This window comes from Cetorhinus maximus, chromosome 20, assembly GCF_964194155.1.
Source record: "Cetorhinus maximus chromosome 20, sCetMax3.hap1.1, whole genome shotgun sequence".
Taxonomy (NCBI): domain Eukaryota; kingdom Metazoa; phylum Chordata; class Chondrichthyes; order Lamniformes; family Cetorhinidae; genus Cetorhinus; species Cetorhinus maximus.
In genome coordinates this window covers 74802283-74825987 of record NC_135898.1, presented here as the reverse complement: position 1 = coordinate 74825987, position 23705 = coordinate 74802283, and the positions used below count along the sequence as shown (strand labels likewise).

Below are 23705 nucleotides of genomic sequence, written 5' to 3'. Positions count from 1 at the left end.
AGCCACACCCTGCGATCTCAAGTCCAAACACACCATACAAATGCAATTTAATATTAAGCTAACAGGGTACCACACAGCTTCATTTAGGACAGACCTGGTCCCAGATCCAGAGTTACACTCCCATTTTTTACATTTTTCTATTTCACAGCAACATTGAAGTGACAGCACAGCCACAACGTTAGTGTACAAATGTACACATTCTTCCTCTTTGGTGGTTCTCATCTTATACTTGCAGCCTTTTGTGACAATGTGGCTGTTGTCGTGAGATTGAACTCTCTTAGAATAGCAATAAGTATAATTAATTGCATTGATTTTCTGAATCAACATAACTTGGTTAAAAGATGTATAATGTTTAAAAAAAACAAATTTTCTACAAAATTGACCTCAATATAGTGCAAACTAACATTGAAAACTAGAACTCCTGAATGTTCTTCTCCCTGCAGTTCCATCCAACAGGTATTAACTAATACTTTCATAATATAAATAATTATAATATAATTATCACCCTGCACAAAATATTTAAAAGGTGCAGGCAGGATTTTCACTACCGAGGCGGGTAGCTTGAGTTGGGAAATTTCCTGACTTGGTAGACCCGCCTCATTTTAAAGCACCCATTAGACCCAATTTTCACGCCAGGAAGTCAGGGGTGAGATCAAGCCGGGTCCGCCAACCCTGGAAGCAGGTGAATGCTGAGACAGGCTGGTTAGAAGGCCTGCTTCTGTTCTCTGGGATTTTGTCCCAGTTATGTTAGAATCTGTTAGGCCCTCAAGCCCTCACCCCTCATGCCCCCCCATTTCCTCCATGTCCCTTCATACTCCCCCATGCTACCTCCATAGTCATTCCCAGTATCCATCATGGCAGATGCCAGGAGCCATGTGGAGATGAAAAAAGACTCCCATTCATGAAACCCATTTAAAGCTTTTAAATTTCCTCAAATCTCTTAAAACAAATTTCTATTCAGACATCACATCAAAGACAGCTAGCCCTACAATGGCCCCTTTAAACTGTGAATCAAACTGTGAACTCAGAACCCCATGTTGAAATAGTTGTAGCTTTTGAAACTCAGCCAAGTATTCATAATGATATCCTAATAGCCCTTGGGAAATGTTAACAAAGACCTCTATTGAAAATTCATGAACAGATGGTCATATTTTTTTCTAACCTATGCTAGTTGGCTTATCAATCAAAGTAGTCCAGCAGAAGGTATTTTTAAAATCTTGTTGACAGCTTTAGCCTGGCTCTTTCATATTTAAAGAGCGGGAGATTTAAAAGCTGTAGATCATGACCTTATCTGCTCTTCAAGAGTGTTCATACCTACTCTGTCAGTTCATGACTTTCACACTGCAGGATAAGGCCCATGGAATGGCCAAAATGGGGTCTGATTGAACTCAGCACTAAGCTTAAATAGCCCTGCTGAGTTTGGGTTTTCCTCATGTATGAATCACGCCCCACACCCTTCTCCATGGCATCTGTTGGAAATGAGAGTGGGACTTCCACATCTGGGTCCTGGCCGTCATTTTTAAAGGTCCACAAGTCTTCCCGTCGCTCCAGAAATCCGGCCCCAAGAATACTTTTCTGAGATATTTTGATGACATGTTTAAATTTGGGGTCACTGTTAGTAGCCAGAATCCTATCATTTAACCTGGATAAGTTAGAAACTTTCCAACATAAGACAAAGTTATAAATGGTAGCATTAAACAGAAGAGTCCTGAAATAGAAAAGTATGCTTTAATTTATACAATACCTGATATCAATGACGCTGTTGAATCTGTCTTCCAGAAACTGTAGGAATTTACAGGGTGACGTGAAATAACGAAAGGTATAAAAAAACTGCTGAACATAGCCTTCTATTACTGCATTACTGTAAAAATAACAACATCTGTTAGGATATGCATAACATTCTGCCAAAGATAGCTTTAATTGTTTTAGCACACAAAGAAAAATCGGTGTTTAATTGCATAGATGAAAGGTGCCTATCCCACACAAATGGGTTTTTGCTGTCTCCTTCTGGTTAGAAGTCAAAATAAATCCTTCTGAACCATTTTATATGCTTAAGTTACATCCTACTGAATTATTGAGATTGTCGTTCTGCACTTGGAACCAATTCTAAATAATTTCCAAAATATAGTTATCTTATAAGGAAATAAGGATGGGATTAAAACCAATAGAAACACCTACCAGAAGAATGAGGGTTATACAATAAATAATCAAGTTTTCTTACTTCAACCTCTGTTGTTCCCCTGCAAATAGATAACTCCCAACAGGGGAAGACTTCCCTTGTGAGCTACATGCCGCAAAACTAAAAACCTTTTCTTTGAAAAAAGGTTTTTACAATTTTGCAACACATCAGTGCACCCAGTAAATTTCTATCATCAAAACCATTTCTTTCACTTGATTGTCAGCCGGGATTGCTGGTGATACAGCTGATAACAGCACTCTGGTTCCCAAATTGTAGACCATTATTCAGGTAGCTACAACAGAATGTTTTGTAAACATGTAGATGTACCAAGGAAACATCAACAGTGGTATGGATCTACAATTCATCTCAAGATGGAGATTACATCAGGCATCCTCGGCAAAGTGGATGTTTCCTGTAACACAATTGCTGATTAATGTCAAAATGTAGAAGTGATTTTGTCCACATATACTTTAGATTGCTGTAACATTGTGTAAGTGGAGATTATTTTGGAACCCAATCACTCTTCCAAAACATTAAATTTACTTTGGTAGATTTCCATCAAAGTGATTTTTAAACTTTTGGAGTATGGCTTTCTTTCTAAGAACGCAATGCTGGCAGCTGACTGTGATACCTTCAGCTGTTGAGCCATTGCTGAAATTTAGTTGGAGTATCAAGTTAAAAGCCTTTGTAAATCACCAACAATCACATTCAGCAAAGCTTAGAATAAACTGTGCTCCAATACGTTCCCAACTTACTATGAAAAATACTCATATCTGTAATCTTATCAATTACTGTTTTTATACAAAAAAAGAGATTGGTTGAGAGATCCTCATTTTTCTAGATATTCATTATCATATAAAGTCAAATAAAATAAACAGAAAACTGTGAAGACTTCTAAAAATAATTAATTTCAAATAGGAAGCTTCCTTGATAAAATCAAGGTCATAAATATTGCTGATGAAGCAGGGTGGAAGAAGGCTATTGTGGACCAATCACTGGCATGGACCTGTTGGGCTGAATGCCACATTTCTGTAATTCCTATGTACTAGTGAACCAGTAGCTTGATTTAGTGGATGCACACATCACAGCTTGGAGATTGTCTATGTTCTCTTGTATGACAACCTGTTATTGAAATATAACCTTAATATCGTTACAATTCTGACATGCATACATTAATCAAATGCAACCAGCATCCAAAGCACATATGAACTCCATTACTGAGTTTGCATTTGCAACGTTGCTGAAATCAAGGTTGCCATGACAAGCATTTCTGAAATATAAAGGCACCATTTACATGTTTACTTCTTATTAAATTTTTGTGTGTCATAAAGGAAAATTATATTTCTATAATAGGATTGTGGGATTAAGTAGGATTTCCAAAGATGTGACAAATCTACATTGTCCAAAGACAGCTGCAAGTGGAATTTTGATATTGATTATTGTACAAGTATATATAATGCCATATCTATTCTGTTCAACTGATAAGGTATTTTGAGATTTAGAATTCATTAAAATCAATAGTTAAATTTGGCTGGCTGAGACAAAACTGTGAAAAACAAATTTAAATATTCCTCATTTGTCCAAATTAAGAAATAATGTATAAATTTACAAAAGAGCACATGACAGAGAGTCAGTAGGCTGGAATTACTTCTCATGAGTGGGCTGATGTGATAACTCATGGCTGCAAGCCATATAAGTTTTAAGCAAAAGAAGTAAGCTTGATTAGTCAAAAAATTAAAAAAGATGGACCTGATATTTATTGCAGCTGCATTTCAGTGCATCTATGACATTGCCTGCCTCTATCCTTACCTCATTACACTGCCACTAAGGCTTATTTTCTTCAATGCAATCCTTCTTAAACTCCGTCCTAATAAACTCCAATTTGCCCAATATTCCACCCTCTCTACATCCTGCACCATGTTCTGCTCATCTGCCTAACCCTGTCCTCACCAATCTTAATTTGCTACCCATTCCCATTGTTTTGAACTTAAAATCCTCATCTTTGCTTACAAATCTTTCCTGGCCTCACCACACCCTATATCTGAAAACTCTTCTGCTTTGTGTCCCAGACCGCATACTTCATGTAGTGTGCATCTAGATTCAGCCAGCTCACCCCTACGACCTGGAACTCTCTCCCTGAATCCCTTCATCTTTCTACCTTTCTTCCCACTTCAGAAACTTCCTCAAAACATATCTCTTTGAAAATGCTTCTGGTTGTCTCCCTGAACTCTTTTATTATTGCTGGTATTTGTTTCTCAAGGCTGCACCTTGCAGTATGTACTACATTAAAGGTTTTATATAAACACAAGATATCTTGCAGGTATTGGGATGTTATTAGGAAATTGTGAGGCATGTGTTTATAGGGGCAAGTATTCCTTTCAGGACATAGTAAGCAGAGTTTACTCGAAATGTACTCCATCTGGACTTAGCTATAGCCAGCTCTAGTCAGGAGTCGTTACCAGAAAGTGGACCACACAAGGTGACTGTGGAGCACTGCTAAGGGATACATGCTCACAGCTGGGAAGGAGCTGTTTTAGGCCTTAAAGCTCTCTCTAAACTCTCAGTCACAGAATACAACACAGATCTCAGGAACGTCAGGAGCCAGATTTTCAAAGCGGAGAGGGGAACCCAGCACCTGGATGAGTTCAGGGTCCTGGCCCCTCACCTCACCTATGTCGCTGCTTGAGTCCTGCTGCTGCCTTGCTGAAGACAGCAGACAGCTCATCAATTGGCCATGAAGGATAAATAGTTTGGAATGAGGGCAACCAGGCTAAATGAAGGTAATGCACACAATCCAGTGCCAGTTACCTGGGGGTCCCATAACTTTCACTATCACAAGAAGAACTTTTCTTTGGTCCTGCAGCTAATCTGACAGCTGTGTACCAATGCACCAGCCTGGCAGGTTCGCCGAATTAAGCTTTAAAAGTTGCATTTCCCAATGCCCCGGCCCCTTACCAAGCTCTCAAAGGAGTTACCTGGACTGTTAATTGGCAGTAAGCAGGCATTCTGCTCCCTCCCCATGTGTCAGCACTTTGAAAATTTCAAACTGTCCCAGAGGCATTGGGATGATGAGGTGATCTCCAGGGTCATGATTTCCAAATTGCTTGCACTGGGACCCGACCCTGCTGCCATTAGAAAATCCAGCCTCAGGATTTTGTAGGGACAGCTTATCCCTGAGTCTCAATCAGAGGGAATAGAGGAACTCTGGTCACTGGCCAAGCATTAGTTTTGATATAAACTCTGGGACATCCTGACGTAATGAAAGGTGTCATGTAAACAAAAGTTCTTCCTTTTCTTTGGTTAATACTTATATTTAACATAGCATTTAATATTCCATGCTTTGTGCCATTCACCTGCTATAGAGGTAAGCCATCAAACCCACTGCTGTTCCAGCTTGAAGTACTTGTGTTCTGTTCTTGTTTTGGCTCTGATCACCTTTTGAAGAGTGGAAGGTGAGGAGAGAATTGCTATCGGTAGGTGTGAGGTCTAATGTCTCTGACTGGAATGAAAAGCTGACCAGTGAAAGAAGCACAGAAGAGTTCAGACCCCATTGCTCCATTTGCAAAATCTAGAGAGACCAAAAATACCATTAAGAACATCTAATGATATCTGCTACAACAAAAGCAGATGCTGGAAGCTGCAAATAAAAACAGAAAATGCTGAAAACACTCAGCAGGTCTGAAAGCACCTGTGTAGAGAGAAACAGAGTTAACGTTTCAGGTCAGTAATCTTTCATCAGAAAACATAAGAATAACAAGGCCCCCCTTTAGGATACTGTACTGCCAATTTTACACTAAGAACAATGGTGCCTCACAGGAGATTAGGCAGGGATGTATGGTTTGATTGGGATTCACAGTAGCAGATTCTCAAGAACACCAACTGCAGCTTTGCATAGCGAAGTGATTACTGTGATCTCTGCAACTCCTTTATAGATGGTGAAGGAGGAGAGATCAGTTAGCAGTGCATTGGAATAATTGAGTCTGGTATTGCAAATACAATGAATGAATGGCAGATGGGCTGAGATACAGCAGAAGAGGGTGATGCCGGCCCAGAACACGTCTGGACAAATGTGAAATGCAGAAATCGAGACTTACCATTAGAGCCTTGCTCAGATCACGGACATCCGAGGAGCAGAAGATGCTGGAGCCCTACAGGTACCGGACCCTGGGGGAACATGTGCATCGCATGCTGGGTGGATTCGCTTGGGAATGGGAAGACAGAGCTGTCAGGAGGTGGTGAGTTGGGGAGGGGGGCGGGGAGCGGTTAACAAAGGTGTCAGGGGTGGGTGAGGTTGGGAGGGGAGAGTCAAAGGTGTCAGGGGGTGTTGAGGTTGGGAGAGGCGAGGGAGTTCGGGAGGGGGGTTAGGAGTTTGGGGCGGGTGTTTAGGAGTAAGGGTGGAGGAGGGAGCAAGGTGTGTGGGATGTCCAGGTGAACATGCATGGGTCAGTGGGGTCAATGACTGCCTCCTGGGGAGTGAACTGAGGATGGGTGTGGTAGGAGGGAATGGTGAGTATGAGAGAGTGAGGGTGCGTCGGTAGTGGCAGAAGGGACAGGAAAGGTGGTTTGTGGGGACTCAGAGGCAGACACGCACCCTGGGGATGGGAAGGAGGAGGTTGGGGAGGTCAATTTGGATGGAGGTGGGATTCAAAGGAAGGTAGGGAACATGCACGTTCACCTGGACATCCTGGAAAAGAAAGGGTTCTGGTTGGCAGGTGATGGTGGGGAGGTGGAAGGTAATGCCGGGGGGGATCAACAGTGATGGAGGAAAGGACATGGGTGACTGGGGGAGGGTAAAAGATGGTGGGGGGTGATCAAAAACTTGACAATGACGATGGTTATCATATTGAAAGTGAGCGGAGCCTCGTGTTGGATGGGCACAGGTGCTGCAAGGGAGTGTGATCAGTGGGTGGGCGGGGATGCAGGTCAGCTCAGATAGACAACTGAAAGAGAACCCCCACCCAGCAATGAAAATGCTCAGGACAGTAAAATGAGTGTGATGGGTGAAAGCCCCGTGCATGGGAGAATGCTTGCAGGGGGATCCAAAAGGCCCTGCCACATACACACTTCTCCTTCCAGGATCACTTGTCGTTCGGCTGCGTGCAGCTGAACTGCTATTGGGGTTGGGGGGGGGGGGGGGGGAATGCAGTGGGAGGACGAGTGAAGCCTGTCAATGAAGCTGAAAGACCCCATTACACATCACTCAGTGAAAGTGAATATATTTTCAGATTATAAAATGACAAAATGTGTTCATCTATGCAACCATTCGTGATCAGAATTTCTTAACTTTTCTAGGCCTACAACTTCTTCTAGGTGCTGCCCTGACATCTGCAGCAGGGGTGGAGACAGACTGTACAATCGCTGGCCCTGTTGCCTCTGATGACTTTGACTTGACTCTGGAGAGCCGACTCATTGGGGACCTGGCTCGCTTTGGCTGTCCTCCTGTGGGCCAGTTGCTCCCACGCGGTGACAGAGGACAAAGTTGAGGGGGTCACAGGCAAAGGGGACTCGGAGGGAGAGGACAGCCTCTGAGATTCCTGAGTGAATGACCCAGGGGTGTCCAGCATCTGCACCTCCACCCTTTGGATGCCCAAGGGCACCAACCTGACTTCTTGAGGGAAAGGAGCGCCTGGAAGAACTTCAAGATGCTCCAATTCCCCGTCATGTTGCCACTGCAGGAACTAACCCACGGCTACTGCGGCGTACAGGTCTGAATACATCTCTGCATTCTGCTGGACCAGGGTCTCCCTCCGAGTCACCTTTGCCTGTGACCCCCTCAACTTCATCCTCTGTCACCGTGGGGGGTCTCTATGGCATCTGCCATTATTCCCATGGAGGTCTCCATGCGCACACTTGTGGGCAGCACATCATCAGAGCAGGCAGACGCACTCCTCTGATTTGTGTGCCACTCTGTTGAGGGCTTCCAACAGCTTTGTGTGATGTTCCTCCACCTTCTGCTGATTCTCCATAATGAGGTGGAAGGCGAGATCCAGCAGCTCGTCATCTGACTCAGACCTCACAGATGTCTCTTCCCCACCAGTCCTCCAAGGCCAGGGAACTTGGCTGAAACTGCCTCCTCCTCCTGCAGACATGAGTCTTTGCAGCGACCACCAGTTAGTGAACCCGAGCATGCTCTAGGTTTAGGTCCCACCGAGGTGTATGTCTCTGTGCTGGTGAAGGGTGTGTGCGACAGTCTTCCAAGCTGCTTATTTCCAGCTCTTCAATGGAGGTGTCCTCTTGGCTGGAGGTGAGGGCCTGGATGGAGCTGAGGGACTGGCTGGCTCAGAGTGTCGGTCGCTTGGTAGAGCTCCCTGTGAACCAAAGTAGAAATAATTAGTGCATGGCAGCAGAGTGAGAGGGCTAGTGTGGGCCACTTATCCCCGGTCTGGGACATCTCCCTGCTGTTGTGAGCCAGCTTCTGCATGAAAACAGATGGAGGGAGTGTGAGCAGGACGCATGGCACTGAGTGGAATGTTTGTGTGGTGAGCGGAGCCATGGACGGAATGAGGAAGTGAAAACCAGAGGATATGAGCCTAATGGAGATGTAAGGGCGTGTGTGAGAATTAGTGGTGTTGTCCCCTGAGGTGCGAGATCCCTGTGGATGTGTGATGTGTTTGAGAGTGTGAGTTGAGAGTGATGAGGTGGTTGCCTTACCATGGCATTCATCTTCTTCCTGGATGGCTGACCTCCTCTATGCTCCGGTGATGTTGATCGCCACTGCCACTACCTGCCAGGCCGGATTGGTGACTCTGATGGATCTCCTGTGGCCAGAGCAGGGTTAGAGGACATTGCAGCGGCCTTTCACTGCGTCCAGCAGGCACCCCAGAGAGGCGTCACTAAATTTGGGGTCTGCCCGTCCTCTTTGTCTTCGGGGCCGTCAGTTGTCTGGAGCAGTCATGACATGAAGTAGGCTGCGCTCTAAATATGGTGGCTGGACTGAGGAAGCACTGAGGTCACGGTGTGGCAGGCAAATCCGAGCCTGCCCGCAAATGATGTGGAGTGTTTTCCGTGAATGCATCACTAATGAGGCGGGACATGCTGGGACTGGAACAATATGGCATGAAAACCCGTCATTGCGGCCGATGGATCAAACAACTTTTTCCCGCCTGCTACCGCACCTTATGCAAATCTGGGACGATTCCACTTGATCTGTAAATTGCCCTCGGTGACTACACCTGCAGAGAGTGTCACCAGAAACTTGAGCTCCAAGTTGCAGAGTTTGAGTCACTGTGGTGCATCCGCAAGGCTGAGGATTACGTGAATAGCACATTTAGAGAGGTGGTCACACTGCAGCTAAGAAGTACACAGGCAGAGCGGGAATGGGTGACCACCAGAGTATCTAAGAGAAACAGGCAGGTAGTGCAGGGATTCCCTGAGTCTAGTTCACTCTCTAACCACATTTCCATTTTGGTTACGAGTGAGCAAGATGGTTCCTCAGAGGACTGTAGCAAGAGCTAAGTTCGTGGCACCACGGGTGGTTCAGCTGCACAGGAGGGGAGGTGGATGAGTGGAAGTGTTAGAGTAGTAGGGGATTCCATAGTTAGGGGGATCAGACTGGTGTTTCTGTAGCCGTAGCCATGAGTCCAGGATGGTATGTTGCCTCCCTGTTGCCAGGGTCAAGGATGTCAGAGCAGCTGCAGGACATTCTATTGGGGGAGGGTGAGCAGCCAGAGGTTGTGGTCCATACTGGGACCAATGACATAGGTAGGAAAAGGGATGAGGTCTGGAAAGCAGATTTTAGGGAGTTAGGAAGGGAATTAAAAAGCAGGACTTCAAGAGCAGTAATCTCAGGATTACTCCCAGTGCCACGTGCTACTGAGCATAAGAATAGGAGGATTGAACAGTTCAATACATGGCTGGAGAAATGGAGTAGGAGGAAGGGCTTTAGATTTCTCAGGCAATGGGACCAGTTCTGGGGCAGGTGGGACCTGTACAAGAAGGACGGGTTACACCCTAACAGGACTGGCACTAATGTCCTCGCGGGGAGGTTTACTAGTGCTGTTGGGGAGGGTTTGAACTAGATTGGTAGGGGGATGGGAACCTGTGGGAAATTCAGAGTGGAGAGGAGAAAAACTGGCAGTGAGAAGTAGAGAAGTATCAACTGATAATGAGGACATATCAGAGAGTAGTATCAAGGTAGATAGAATACTTGGAAAGTTTGATAGAATTACAGTAGGCAATAGTAAGTCATTAGATGGGGTCAGAATAAGGGGGAAAGTAAAAATGCCTAAATCAGGGCTAATGTGCATGTATGTGAATGCACAGAGTATGTTTAATAAGATTGGTGAACCGCAGGCTCAAGTTGGCAAATGGAATTATGACATTATTGCTATAACAGAGACCTGGCTCAAAGAAGGGCAGGACTGGCCATTAAATATTCCTGGGTATAAGGTGTTTAGGGGAGACAGGAAAGGAAGAAAAGTGGTGGGGGTTAGGGGAGAGGCATTAAAGGTGCTTGATTAAAGGTGGCATTAAAGTACTGGAGAGAGAGGATGTTCCAGAGGGATCAAGGACGAAATCTCTCTGGCTAGAGGTAAGGAATGAAAAAGGCGCAATAACATTGATTGGTGTAGTTATATAGACCACCAACAAGTGCAAGGGATGTGGAGCAACAATTTTGCAAAGAAATTAGAGAGGTGCAAGAATTATAGAATAATCACAATGGGGGACTTCAATTATCCAAATATAGACTGGAGTAATAATAGTATAAAGGGAAAAGAGGGGCAAGAGTTCCTGGAATGTGTTCAAGATAACTTTCTGCAGCAGTATGTTTCCAGTCCAATGAGAGGACATGCAATTTTGGACCTGGTTCTGGGGAATGAGTTGGCCCGAGTGGATCAAAAATCAGTGGGAGAACCTCTAGGGACAATGATCATTGTATCATAAGGTTTAGGTTGGCATGGAAAAGGACAGGGCACAGTCCAGAGCTGGGGTAATTAACTGGATGAAAGCCAACTTTGATGGGATGAGAATGCAATTGAGTCAAATGAGTTGGAATCAAATATTGGCAGAAAAGACAGTGGCTGAACAATGGACAAGTAAATCCAGAGCGCCCTGGATGGTGAGAGAGATGGGGATGAAGACGAAAAGGAAGAAGTGCACGTATGACAGGTGTCAGATAGAAAATACAATGGAGGTTGAATATAGAAGGACCAGAGAGGAAGTGAAGAAACTAATAAGATAAGCAAGGAGAGAGCATGAGAAGAGGCTGGCAGCTAACATAAAATGGAATCCCAAGGTATAAGCATGTAAATAATAACAGGGTAGTAAAAGAAAGATTAGGGCTGATTAGGGGCAAAAAAGAGGACTTGCACGTGGGAGGCTGGAGAAATAGCGCAGGTATTGAATGATACTTCGCATCTGTCTTTACGAAGGAAGAAGATGTTACCCAGGCCGAGGTGAGAGAGGGGTAAATGGTACACTAGAAGAAATTACAATTGAGAAGGTGTTAGAAAGGCTATCTTTGCTTAAAATAGATAAGATACCAGGGCCGGATGAGATGCATCCAAGGATACTGAGGGAAGTGAGAATGGAAATTGCAGAGGCACTAGTGATAATCTTCCAGTCTTCCTTAGACACAGGGGAGGTGCCAGAGGACTGGAGAATTGTGGATGTTACACCCTTATTCAAAAAGGGGAGCAAAGATAAAGCTGGAAGTTACAGACCAGTCAATTTGACCTCAGTGGCAGGGAAACTTCTGGAAACTATAGTTCGGGATAAAATCAATAGTCACCTAGACAAGTTTGGATAATTAAGGAAAGCTAGCATGGATTCATTAAGGGAAAATCATATTTAACTAATTTGGAGATTTTTGAGGAGGTAACAGAGAAGGGTGGTAAGGGAAACGCTAGTGATGCGATGTATATAGATTTTCAAAAGGCACTTGATACAGTGCCACACAACAGACTTGTCAGCAAAATTCTAGATAATGGAGTAAAAGAGAAAGTAGGCATTTGGATAAGAAATTGGCTGAGTGACAGGAAACAGACTGGAGTTCTCCAGGGGTCAGGGTTGGGGCCCTTGCTCTTCCTGGTGCATATTTATGACCTAGACTGTAGTGTGCAGGGCATGATTTCAAAATTTGCAGATGATATGAAGATTGGAAATGTTGTCAACTGTGATGAGGATAGTCTTGAACTTCAAAAGGACTTAGACATGTTGGTGATTTGGGCAGACAAGTGGCAGATGAAGTTCAATGCAAAGAAGTATAAGGTGTCCATTTTGGAAGGAAGAATATGGTGAAACCCTGTAAAATAAAGGGAGAGACTAAAGGAGGTGCAGGAACAGAGGCACCTTGGTGTATATGTACAGTGGTCATGTAAGATAGCAGGGCATGTTAAGAGAGCAGTTAATAAAGCATATAGTGGGCAGGATTTTACCGTTGGTGAGCGGAAACGGGGGCCTGCTCGCTGACGCGTAAAATGGCATGGGATGACATCGGGCAGAACTCCCGACGTCACCCCGCCCAATTTAAATTTTCAGGAAGGCGGGGGTGCAGCAAAATCAACTGTGCGCCCGCCGACCTGTCAATGACCAATTGAGGCCATTGACAGGATCAATTAAGCAATTAAAAGACCTGCCCGTCCAACCTTAAGGTTGGCGGGCAGGCCAGGAGCCCCGGCGGCAACTAGAAAAAACATGAAACCTCATCCACCGGCGGGATGAGGTTTCATGTAGGGTTTTAAAAATTTTAATGAAGTTGTTATGGAAATTATGAACATGTCCCAACTCATGTGACATTGTCACATGAGGGGACATGTTAGGGAAATTTTATTTTTCTATTTTTAGGTTTTTTACATTTTGAGCCAATCTCCCTGAGGCAGCACTTAGCCTCAGGGAGATGAGTGCACTCTTTTGTGCGCATGCGCAAAAGAGCGCACTCTCGATTTTATGGATTTCCCCTGCCTGCACAGGAGGCGCATAGCGCTTCTGTGCGGACATCATGCTGGGCGGGCCTTAATTGGCCTGCCCACGTAAAATGGCGGCAAAAAAAACCTAAAAATAGAAAAATAAAATTTCCCTAACATGTCCCCTCATTTGACAATGTCACATGAGTTGGGGCATGTTCATAATTTCCATAACAACTTTAATAAAATTTTTAAAACCCTACATGAAACCTCATCCCGCCAGTGGATGAGGTTTCATGTTTTTTCTAGTTGCTGCCGGGGCTCCTGGCCTGCCCGCCAACGAGCAGGTCCTTTAATTGTTAATTGATCCTGTCAATGGCCTCAATTGGCCATTGACAGGTCGGCGGGCGCGCAGCTGATTTTGCTACGCCCCCGTCTTCCTGAAAATTTAAATTGGGCAGGGTGACGTCAGGAGTTCCGCCCGATGTTATCCCACGTCATTTTATGTGTCGGCAAGCGGGCCCCGCCCCCGCTCGCCGATGGTAAAATCCTGCCCCAAGAGTAAGATCATGTTGAACTTTGTATATGACACTAGTTAGGCCTCATCTGGAGTGCTATATCTAGTTCTGGGCACCATACTTGAGGGAGGATGTGAAGGCACTGGAAAGAGTGCAGGGGAAATTAACAAGGATGAATCCAGTGATAAAGAACTGTGGCTATGAGGATAAATTGGAAAGGTTGGGACTCTTTTCATTGGAGAATGTTGAGAGGAGACTTGATAGAGGTATTCAAGATCTTGAAGGGTATGGACAGGGTAAATAGTGAGAATCTGTTTCCACTCAAGAGAGCATCAAGAACTCGAGGGCACAAATTCAAAATAATTGGCAAAATGAGTAAATGTGATGTGAGGAAATTTCTTTTCACCCAGAAGGCGGTTGGAGCCTGGAACGAACTTCCTGAAAGATTGGTGAAGACAGGTTCGATCGAAGTATTCAGAAGGGAATTGGATTGCCACCTGAAAAGAAATAATGTGTAAGGTTACAGAGATAAGGCAGAGGAGTGGGCCTAGGTGGAATGCTCTTTCAGAGAGCTAGTGCAGACTTGATGGGCCGAATGGCCTCCTTCTGCTCTGTAAAGATTTTGTGGTTCTAGCAACCTCTGAAAGCAGATTATCAGGGGACATGTCTAGGCAGTTCCCTGATGGACTTCAAATCTATCTGTACTCTCTGCAAAACATAAGGACAATAGGCCACCAGGCTCCCTGACTCCTGAAACTGCCAGAAACAAAGAATGACTAACGAAACTCACTATACATGGAGGGTGCCAAGGACCCCCTATCTGTTTCAATTGCATCTTGATAGATTAAACAATCCATGGGAGATCAAAGCTCCTTAGTTAGTATGGATTGCCCTGCATTGTGCACCAATAGCAGTTGTCACATGATCAGAACCCCACTTGCGACAAGCTATGATTATATGATTATCTGTTTGTTACAGCAAAAGGGCAGTCTGCAGTAGTGTGCCAGTAACATCCAGAAGATGACTGCAAAATGTAATATCATCTCTCTCTTTCTCCTTGGTGTTCTCAAGTTCGGACCCTATCTCTGTTACATTTTGGAATATACCACAGAAACAGAGAATCTTAATTAAAAGAAACTTCAAGTGTTATAGCATCTACATTGGAAAAAGACAGATTACAGTTAAAAGAGACTGTCACTAGAAAAACAACCACCTTACATTGGCTGCAATACCCCTGAAATTTCATGACCATTAAAGGAACGTCGGGATATAGGAACATATACTACTTTTTCCTTATGAACTTTAACTTTTATCCACCTCCTCCATCCTATAACTTGTTTTGTGTCTGTGTGTCACAGGATTCGGGATGTGTTTTTATCTTTTTAATAAGTCTCACACTTTTACCTGAGTGAGTTTTAACAATAAAACAACCTCCTTTCTTATTAACTCAAGGGGTCTGGCTGGCTTATTTCTTCATATAGCTTTATATACGGTCAAGTACATACTGAATTGAAAAATCACAACTTGTTAAAAATTCAAACTCCGTTATAGCCAACCTCAGGAGTGGGGAAGAGGAATTTATTCTTCCCTCCGTACCTGGTCATAACATTAGCCTGAGGAAATTATAGCTCATCCTAGACAGGATGTTAGGTTAGACAAGCAGACTGGTAGAACAGAGGAAGTTGATGGGTCAAGAGTTGGGTGGAGAGATTGAACTTGGAATCATCAAAATAGATATGAAAGCTAACCCCATGTAAGTACTGATGTCACCAATGGTAGCACATAGTAGTGGAGGAAGAGGGGAAGACAGATAGATCCTTGGATTACCCCTGAGATGAAGTTATGGGGTTGGGAAGAAGCAGCAATTGCTGGTGATGCTCTGGCTATGAATGGATTGGTAAAAATACCAGGCCAGTCCTACCGGTGAATAATGAAGGAGAAGCCCTGGATGTTGACGGTATGATTGATCATGTTGAAGGCTGCAGAGAGGTCATGGAGAGATAATGTACCATGATTATAGGGAAAGCCATTTGTGACTTTGGTTAGGGCCATTTTGTGCCATGTGACAAGTAGAACTCTGATGGAAGGTCAAACTGGGAGTTGTGGGAGAGATAGTCATGGGTCTGAGATGTTCAAGGGTTGTACAGGACAGAGGTTGCAAATGGGGCTAATTAGTGAGGAAAAACAGGTCAAGTGTGAGGTTTTTTTTGAGCAGAGGTCAACAACAGTAGCTTTGAAAGGCAGGAGGACAGTGCCTGAGGGGAGGGGAACTACTTATTGTCAAGTAAGCCTAAGGGTCTGGTAGAGAAATAGGGTGGTCAGGAATGATAGTGAGCTTGAGTTCACAGAGAGTGATACATGGAGCTTGAGGAAACAGGAGTGGGGCCTGGGAGAGAAATCATGGGCCCTGGTGCTTCTGCTATTTCCTGGCTCCTTATTTTCACCCCCACCCCCCCAACTCCCTTTAATCCTTCTCCGTACTCGTGTTATTCACACTGTCCCACTCACACTGAGAACAATGGCACCTCACATTGTAATACACTGGGCTGGATTGTATGTGCCCCTGCCAGGCATGTTTTTGGCAGAGGGGCACGTAAAATAGGGCAGGTGTCCAGCCCACCACCTTCCAACCCACTCCTATAACACAATAAGAGTGTGGGTGCCAATATCGGCAGCCTGTCCACCATGTGTAGGTAAATAATTAAGGGTCAACAGAGCTTGTTAACAAGTCAATTGACCCCAATAATACACTACCCAAGCCATAATGTGGTTAGTGTGGGCAGGCAGGTGGGAGTGGGCAGCCCATTTATTTGGAAAAGTTTTTAGAAGGGTGGGAAGGAAAGGGGAGGTGTTATCTTTAGGGGGTGCCCTTTGTGCATTGGTGGCAGCCCCCCTAAGATAGTAACACCCCCCCCATTACTTCCTACTTGCCTGCTCTCCAAAGGCCACAGCCCCCCAACATCCACCCCACTCTGTAAGCTGACCAAATCCTCCCCGCCCGGACTTACCTCACTCCGTGATCCACGGTGCCTTCTTCTTGGAACCGGTTGCCGTGCCGGTGGCACCCACAACTGAGCTCTTGGTTCTGCCAGGACTGCCGAGGGGCGGAAGCCCCACTGTTAAGACAATTTAGCCCACCCGCAGCACATTATGTCTGCAGGGCGGGATTGCACAAAGTGAATCGGCTTCGAGCCAGCTTTCTTTCTAGGGAGGAGAGCTTTCCACCCGCCCAACCCTGTAGAATGCAGCCCACTGCCCTTCACACTGAAAACAATAACCCCTCACACTGTGACACATTGTCCCACTCGTGCTGACAGCACTGGCCCCTCACACTGTCCCACTCACACCAACAGCAATGGCCCTTCACACCGCTGTCCTGGTGTCGCCTGCTCTCCACCTTCTTTCTCCTGCTAATCTTGTTTTCTTACTGCAACGCCGCTCACCTGTCCTTGCAGGACCTGGTGCACTCTGGCTCTGCCCGCCCCCGACTGTAACACCGCCACACTGAAGCAAGCTCTCTGCAGCTTTATTATTGTCCCTGGAGCTTGTCTGCTCATGCCCTTGCAACCCTCAACAGCTGTCGGGAGCAGGTTCGAGCACGAGCCGGCACCGATCACGCATGAGTGCGGAGAGTAGTTCCTCCTCTCCCCTGTAGAGCCTGGAGCCTGTTGATTGACAGGCATGTGGTATTTGACCAACATCTCTGAACCAACCTGCACTGGTCCCAGAGCTAATGTTTGTTCAAAACATCTCTGGGATTCATCCCACAGTATGTGGAGGAAATTCCCCTTCATAGACTGAGACCACTTCTGTTTGTTCATTTAAAAAAAAAAGACTAATTTCATGTCTTTGGAATGAGCTTGAGTCTAGGCCCCCCTAGGGCACAGGCCCTGGCGTTTTGAACCTTGTGCAGTCCCTTCACACAGGTGAAATGTGAAGAGAGTGTGAGGAGCTTGATATTCCTCGGTGAGAAGTCAGGATATGTCAGCCATGCCTGAACAACTGTGGCCCCTTGTCCCGGGTTTGGCTTATAAAATAAGGATACTTGCAGTGCATCACACCTAGGTGCAGGCAGTTAAATTATGACTTCAGAATTGTCAAGAACATATGGTTAGTTAAAGAATGAGCAGAGATGTGAGAGTTCTGCAGTAATTGCAAGAACACAAATGGTGACACTTAGTCTAAGCGACATATATACAATCTATAAAACTTTGTTTCGAAACAATGATGATCAAAAATATTTATTCAATGAAAAGCTTAACAAATGTAGTTCCCATTGATATAATAGTCACTCTTTCAGAGCAGTCTTATCATTTAAAATACCTCAAGATACTTTTTTGCCAGCTCAAGAAACTCCACCTTCAGCTTCATTTCTTCAAGCTGTTGCTTCAGTTTGGGCAGCACCACCTTCACATCAATTCCTTTAAATTAAAATGCAACGTTACATTGGAAAGAACCACTATTAAGCCAAGTAGGAACAAAATCTTGAGTTGGCCTTTTCCTTCTTTGGCAAACTCAAGTTTGTGCTACTCGTGGAAGATGTTATTTTATTGCCACGTTTGCATCAACATGAAGTAGTTTCCAGTTTGCAGTGATTCAGCAATAATAGAATAACAAGTCAGTCTGACTCTGGAACACAAGCGTGCAAGGCCATATTTGGGCGACCATTTCAAACTATCTAAGGTGGCATTCTGAAGGATTTTTGGACTTTACCTGTTGGAGGAGAGGAGTTTGGTTAAAAGAACCAACTGTTTGAGCAGGCATTCTGGGAAGGTTGACTAAACTCAGTAAGTGTGATGCAGACTCAATCGAAGGCTACAAATAAAGAGCCCTTGAGAGAAGGTGAGAAAGCCTCATAAATACCAGATGTTGTCTGCGTAACCATCGGAAAGAGAGAATGGAAAATTACTGAAAGAGGTTCTTTTTGTCAGCAGGAATGGTAAAAGAGACAGACCATGAGTCTGACCAGTGTTCAGTCAAGTCAAGCCAGGACACAATGCAGGAAGTAGGTGGGTTATTAACTGCTTACCATGTAGGGTGTCAGTGGAGAATTAACTTTTTAATGTTTGCAAAGCAGGAGCATTGCCCATTCTGAGTTTTGAATTGTGCTGCTGAGTTAAAGATTGTATGCAGCTTATGTAAACCTATCGGGTAAAATTTTTAGCTCAGCGGGCGGGTGTGTGCTCGACCCGACCCGACAGAGTGTGAGGTGATGCGCGATGATATCGGGCGTGCGTCTGGATGTCATCGTGCACTCACACGATATTCCAGTTAGAATTGGCAGCGCCGGAATCGGCAGCGCACCTGCCGACAATTAGAAAGCCTATTAGGACCATTAATAAGTTAATTGAAATAAATTTTTCCATCCAACCTTACAGCTGGCGGGCAGGCAAAAAGGCCAGGCGGCCTTTGCACTTTTTTGAAAACCTCATCCCTGAGCAGGATGAGGTTTCCAAAAGCAAATAAAAATAAAATAAAATCTTTCATTTTTCATTAACAACATGTCCCTGCTCATGTGACAGAGTCACATGCGGGGATATGTTTCGTTACATTTTTTTTTTTATATATCATCTTCCTGAGGCAGCTCTGTGCCTCAGGTAGATGATGTAGTGTGCACTCGTGCGCATGCGCGAAGTTTGTTGTCGCCCTCCACCCCCTGTCTGCACAGGCAGTGCTCAGCGCTGCCGCTCACCTTTCACACTGTGCGGGCCTTAATTGGTCCACTAGCACGAAATTGCTTTCCGGGCCCGATCGCGGGCGGCTTTCCGACCACCCCTGCCCGCCCCCACCTTGCCCACACGCCAAGGGCTTCTGCCCATACTGTTTTAATAGTAACAAAACTACTAGAAAAGTTCGAAGTCTTGGTCGATCTCATCTTGGAGAGTTAAGGGAGTAAAAACAAATATTATACAATTGGATGGAAAATAGCTCCAGTACAATGTCAAAATGGACACACCTTGAGCACTTGCTAAATTTGGTTCCAGTGTGACAAAGAATGAAATGACATCAGGAGGGCAAAGAATGGCAGCATGCCATCTCATATATATGCATTGCGCCAACTATCAATATCAGGAACGTGCCTTTTCTACATGTGCATTCCATGACCTTGCCTGAACCTTCCTACAAGTAAGAATTATGCTGCTATGTGTACTTTCCAATACCTTTCTTACCAAGCCCATTTCTTTCAGCAGGAATACAAAAGAAATCTAACTGCTAATTGCTTGCATAGCCATGAACTGCATGTTTTCCCTCCCTGTTCAAAATACCTATGGGTGATACATGGATGTAAGATCATTTTGTCACACCAATTTCAACCAGTCAATGTATGCTCTTGTAGACAGCCAGGAGGGCACAGAAGCCTTCTCCAGGACATCTTGGCTAAATGGAGAAAGCCAAGGGCAGAAGCTTAATTAATCCGGCCTACAATCTTCCTAGATATATGTGCTCCATTAGTTTTGGTCTCTTGAGCATCCCCAATTTTAATAATTCCATCATTGGTGGCCATGCCTTCAGCTGCCTAGGCCCCAAGCTCTGAAAATTTCTTTCTAAACCTCTCTGCCTTTCTACTTTGCTTTCCTCATTTAAGACGTGCCTTAAAACCCATCTCTTTGGCCAAGCTTTTGGCCACCTGCTCTGATGTCACCTTCCCTGGTTCTGTGCCAAATTTTGCTATATATATAAGTTGCTGTTGTTAATGATGTCTTGGGAACTGCTCAGTGGGCATGGTGACACGGAGGCCAGGAAAGAGTCTGACTAAACCTGGGAATGAATGATATAGTTGTTTCCCCTGATAACAGTATATCTACACCAGTCTGCCACACCCTCAACAGTTTCATGTGCCAGAAATGTGGCATGGTGAAGTTGCCCCACACTTGGAGAAGTGTAGCAACCTTACGACAGGGTTGTGTTCCTGGAGGTTGAAAGGGAAACACATAGGACTTTAAGCATGAATGTACTTATTAACCTTTGTTTCTTTTTTCCTGAAGTTGGAGTTTCTGGTAGAATACTTTAGTTTTTCTAAAATTCTTGGTCTCCATCATCAGTTGCTGCTCAAGCTCCTGTGAAACCAAAACAAAATCAGTACATTTGCAGAAGATAGAACAAAATCCCTTGCATTATAGCAATCAGGAACAGTAGCATAGTGATAATGTTACTGTAAAATCCAGAGGCACGGATTAATGCTCCAAAGATTTAAATTCAAATTGCCCCAGCTGCCTGTGGGATTTAAATAAAATTAAATCTGGAATAAAAAGCTGGTCTCAGTAATGATGACCATCAAACCAGCAGATTGTCATAAAAACCCTTCGGGTTCATTAAATTACTTCAGGAAAGAAAATCTGGCCGACATGTGTAATCTATGCATCCTGTCCTCATAGTTTAACCCTTTTAATACCGGTATCATTATGGTGAATCTGTGCTACACACCCTACAAAGCCAATGTATCTTTCCTGAGACGCAGTGCCCAGAATTGATCCAGTATTCTAAATGGAACCTGGCTAGTGCTTTATCTAACTATGACAGTAACTTTCATCCATTTATATCCTGTCCCCTTTGTGATAAAGGACAACATTTCATTAGCCTTTTGAATTACTTTTTGTACCTTTCCGCTAACTTTTACAGTTTTCTGTATTTGACCTGCTAAATGTCTCTGCCAATCCAGTTCCTAGCTCCTTAACAGTGAGAAAATACTCTGATCTACCTTTCTTAGGTCTAAAGTGGGTGACCTCACACTTATTCATGTTGAGCTCCAACTGAAACAGTTTTCTCCACTCAATGCATCTACCAACATCCCTCTGCAACTCCCTCTTTACTGAACCATCTAACTTGGTGGCATCAGCAGACCTGGGATTATACGGCTCTCTATCCTTCACTCAAGTCATTATGAATACAGTGAAAATCTAAGTACAGATATCTGGGTGACACTGCTTGTCACATCCTGACAATTTAAGTACCTACCCACATGCATATTCCGCCTCCTTTCTCCTAAACAGTTCCCTACCCGTGTGAATAGGATGTCTCCGATTTCATGCTCTCTCATTATTTGTTAAGTCTCTTTTGTGGAATCTCATCCAACGCCTTCTGGAAGCCCATAAAAATAGCATCAATATACACTTCCTTATCTTCCATGCTATTAAATTTTCAAAGCGTTCAACTAGGTTCATTAGGTATGCCTTGCCCCTTACAAAATCATGCTGTTTCCCTCTGATTAGCTCATTTTTGTCCTAATCATTCCATCCATAACAATAACAACAGATTCTTGTAGCTTCCCTAACATTTAGTTGATAGCAGAAGGTTTGGCAGGCAATGCAATATCAATGCACCCTCATTCTTACAGTAGCACTTCGTGAGAACAACGCCCCTTAATGTATAAATTACTGCATATTAAAAAAAAATATATTTTTTAAAAACAAACTCAAATGCAGATTAATAGCTAGTTTTTTGTGATGTGGCAATGAACATTAGAGCTATACTAATTCATATTATTTACTGGCTGTTTTCAACCTCAAGCAGCTTTACTTTTTGCTATTCCATAATCACAAACATTTGTCGAAGGAGACTTGTGTAATGCAGGGAGTTACAATGGATCTGATGGACACATTAATTTCCTGTAACATTCTCTCACTCAACTGGTAGTCTAGTGCAACACACAGCAAGAGGAGTACACGAACTGAAATGCAACACGTGTAGCACAAGGAAATTCATTTGTTGGTTTCGAGATGACGGACCAGTTCAGCAGCTTCATAGTCCCATGCGTAGGACTTCAGATGGATCCTCAATGCTGCTACCTTGGCAATTTGTATGAGCCCTCCCTACGGCCAGGGGGCCTCATCCACTGCCGGTGTACATTGGGGATTTGTTGCATGCGTTCCACAATTTATACAATCACAACAGCTGCTACCATACAGTTTAGTGCTACATAGACATTAAAACATGAAGGTAGCTCATTCAGCCTAACCAGTCAATGTTGGTGTTTGCCCTCCACATGAGTAGTCGTCCTAATCCGATTTGCCCTCCCTTGTTCCCATATCCCCTTCATTTCCCTTTCCTTCAACCACTTTTCAAACCTATTCTTAAATTCTGAGATTGTCTCTGCTTCAATCACCATGAAATTAAACATAGCTTTGTGTCAGTTAGAAAAATAGATCCCTATTGTTTCATTATAACTAGCAGATTTATGCTGAAAAACAGTAAATGTACCAGGCTGAATTTTAAAATTCATTCACAAACTAAGTAGTGTGCAAAGAATTCAAAAGCAATTCGAAAGAAATTTTAACACTATATGATAATTTTGCACAATGATGAGAATCACACTCAGTGAAGAAGAGATTAAATTCAGAGGCAAATGGCCTAAACTGGTTCAATTTATACTTGACAAAATGTATTCCGAGACTACCTTTTGCGTCAGTCCTGTTTGATAATGTGCAAGTGTATTTGAAGAAATAATAATTCCTAAATTGTAACAGTTAATATTTTACATGAGTCACAGGAACAGGAGCAAGTTATGCAGCCCCTCAAGCCTGCTACACCACTCAACCAGATCATGGATGATCTTCACCCAGTTCCATCCGCCTGTCCCCACTCCACATCTCCTGACACCCCCGCCCAATAATAGTCCAATGCTCCTAATCTTGAAAGCTCCAAATGTTGCCAGCATCCACAGCCCCACAGGGAAGAGAATCCAGGTCTCCACTGACCCCTGTGTGAAAAGTGCCTCCCAATTTCACAGAAACATGTTAGCATTTAATTGCAAACACATACCTATTTGAATGTGATACCATCATGATGAAGTTAAGGTAAGTTAAGGATGTGATGGGTTTAACAAACAATTCTTTAAAATGCTCTTCCTGATATATATTAATGACCTAGAATGTGGTGTGCAGGGCGTAATTTCAAAATTTGCAGATGAAACAAAGATTGGAAATGTTGTCAACTGTGATGAGGATAATCTTGAACTTCAAGGGCAGAATCTTCAGCTCGGCGAGCGGGGACAGGGCTCACTTGCTGGGGCATAAAATGACGCGTGCTGACGTCGGGTATGCGTCCTGACGTCACCGTGTGTCATTCAGATTTTCAGTTCTGCGGGCGTGCAGCCGAGTCGGCTGCGCGCCCGCAGAACTGTCAAAGGCCTATTAAGGCCAGTTAACTATCAATTAAAACAATAAA

The 23705-nt window shown here is 44.1% G+C and overlaps 1 protein-coding gene across 1 annotated transcript in view; it reads right to left on the bottom strand.

Moving 5' to 3' along the window:
• The window catches only part of kndc1 (kinase non-catalytic C-lobe domain containing 1), a 252960-nt gene that overhangs the window by 57611 nt on the left and 171644 nt on the right, over positions 1-23705 (bottom strand). Inside the window, exons 18-21 of the mRNA XM_078564922.1 lie at positions 20506-20599; positions 17865-17962; positions 5533-5747; positions 1745-1861 (exon numbers count right to left, since the gene is read on the bottom strand). Coding sequence (XP_078421048.1) covers positions 1745-1861; positions 5533-5747; positions 17865-17962; positions 20506-20599 — 524 coding nt within the window. The remainder of the gene's footprint in view (positions 1-1744; positions 1862-5532; positions 5748-17864; positions 17963-20505; positions 20600-23705) is intronic.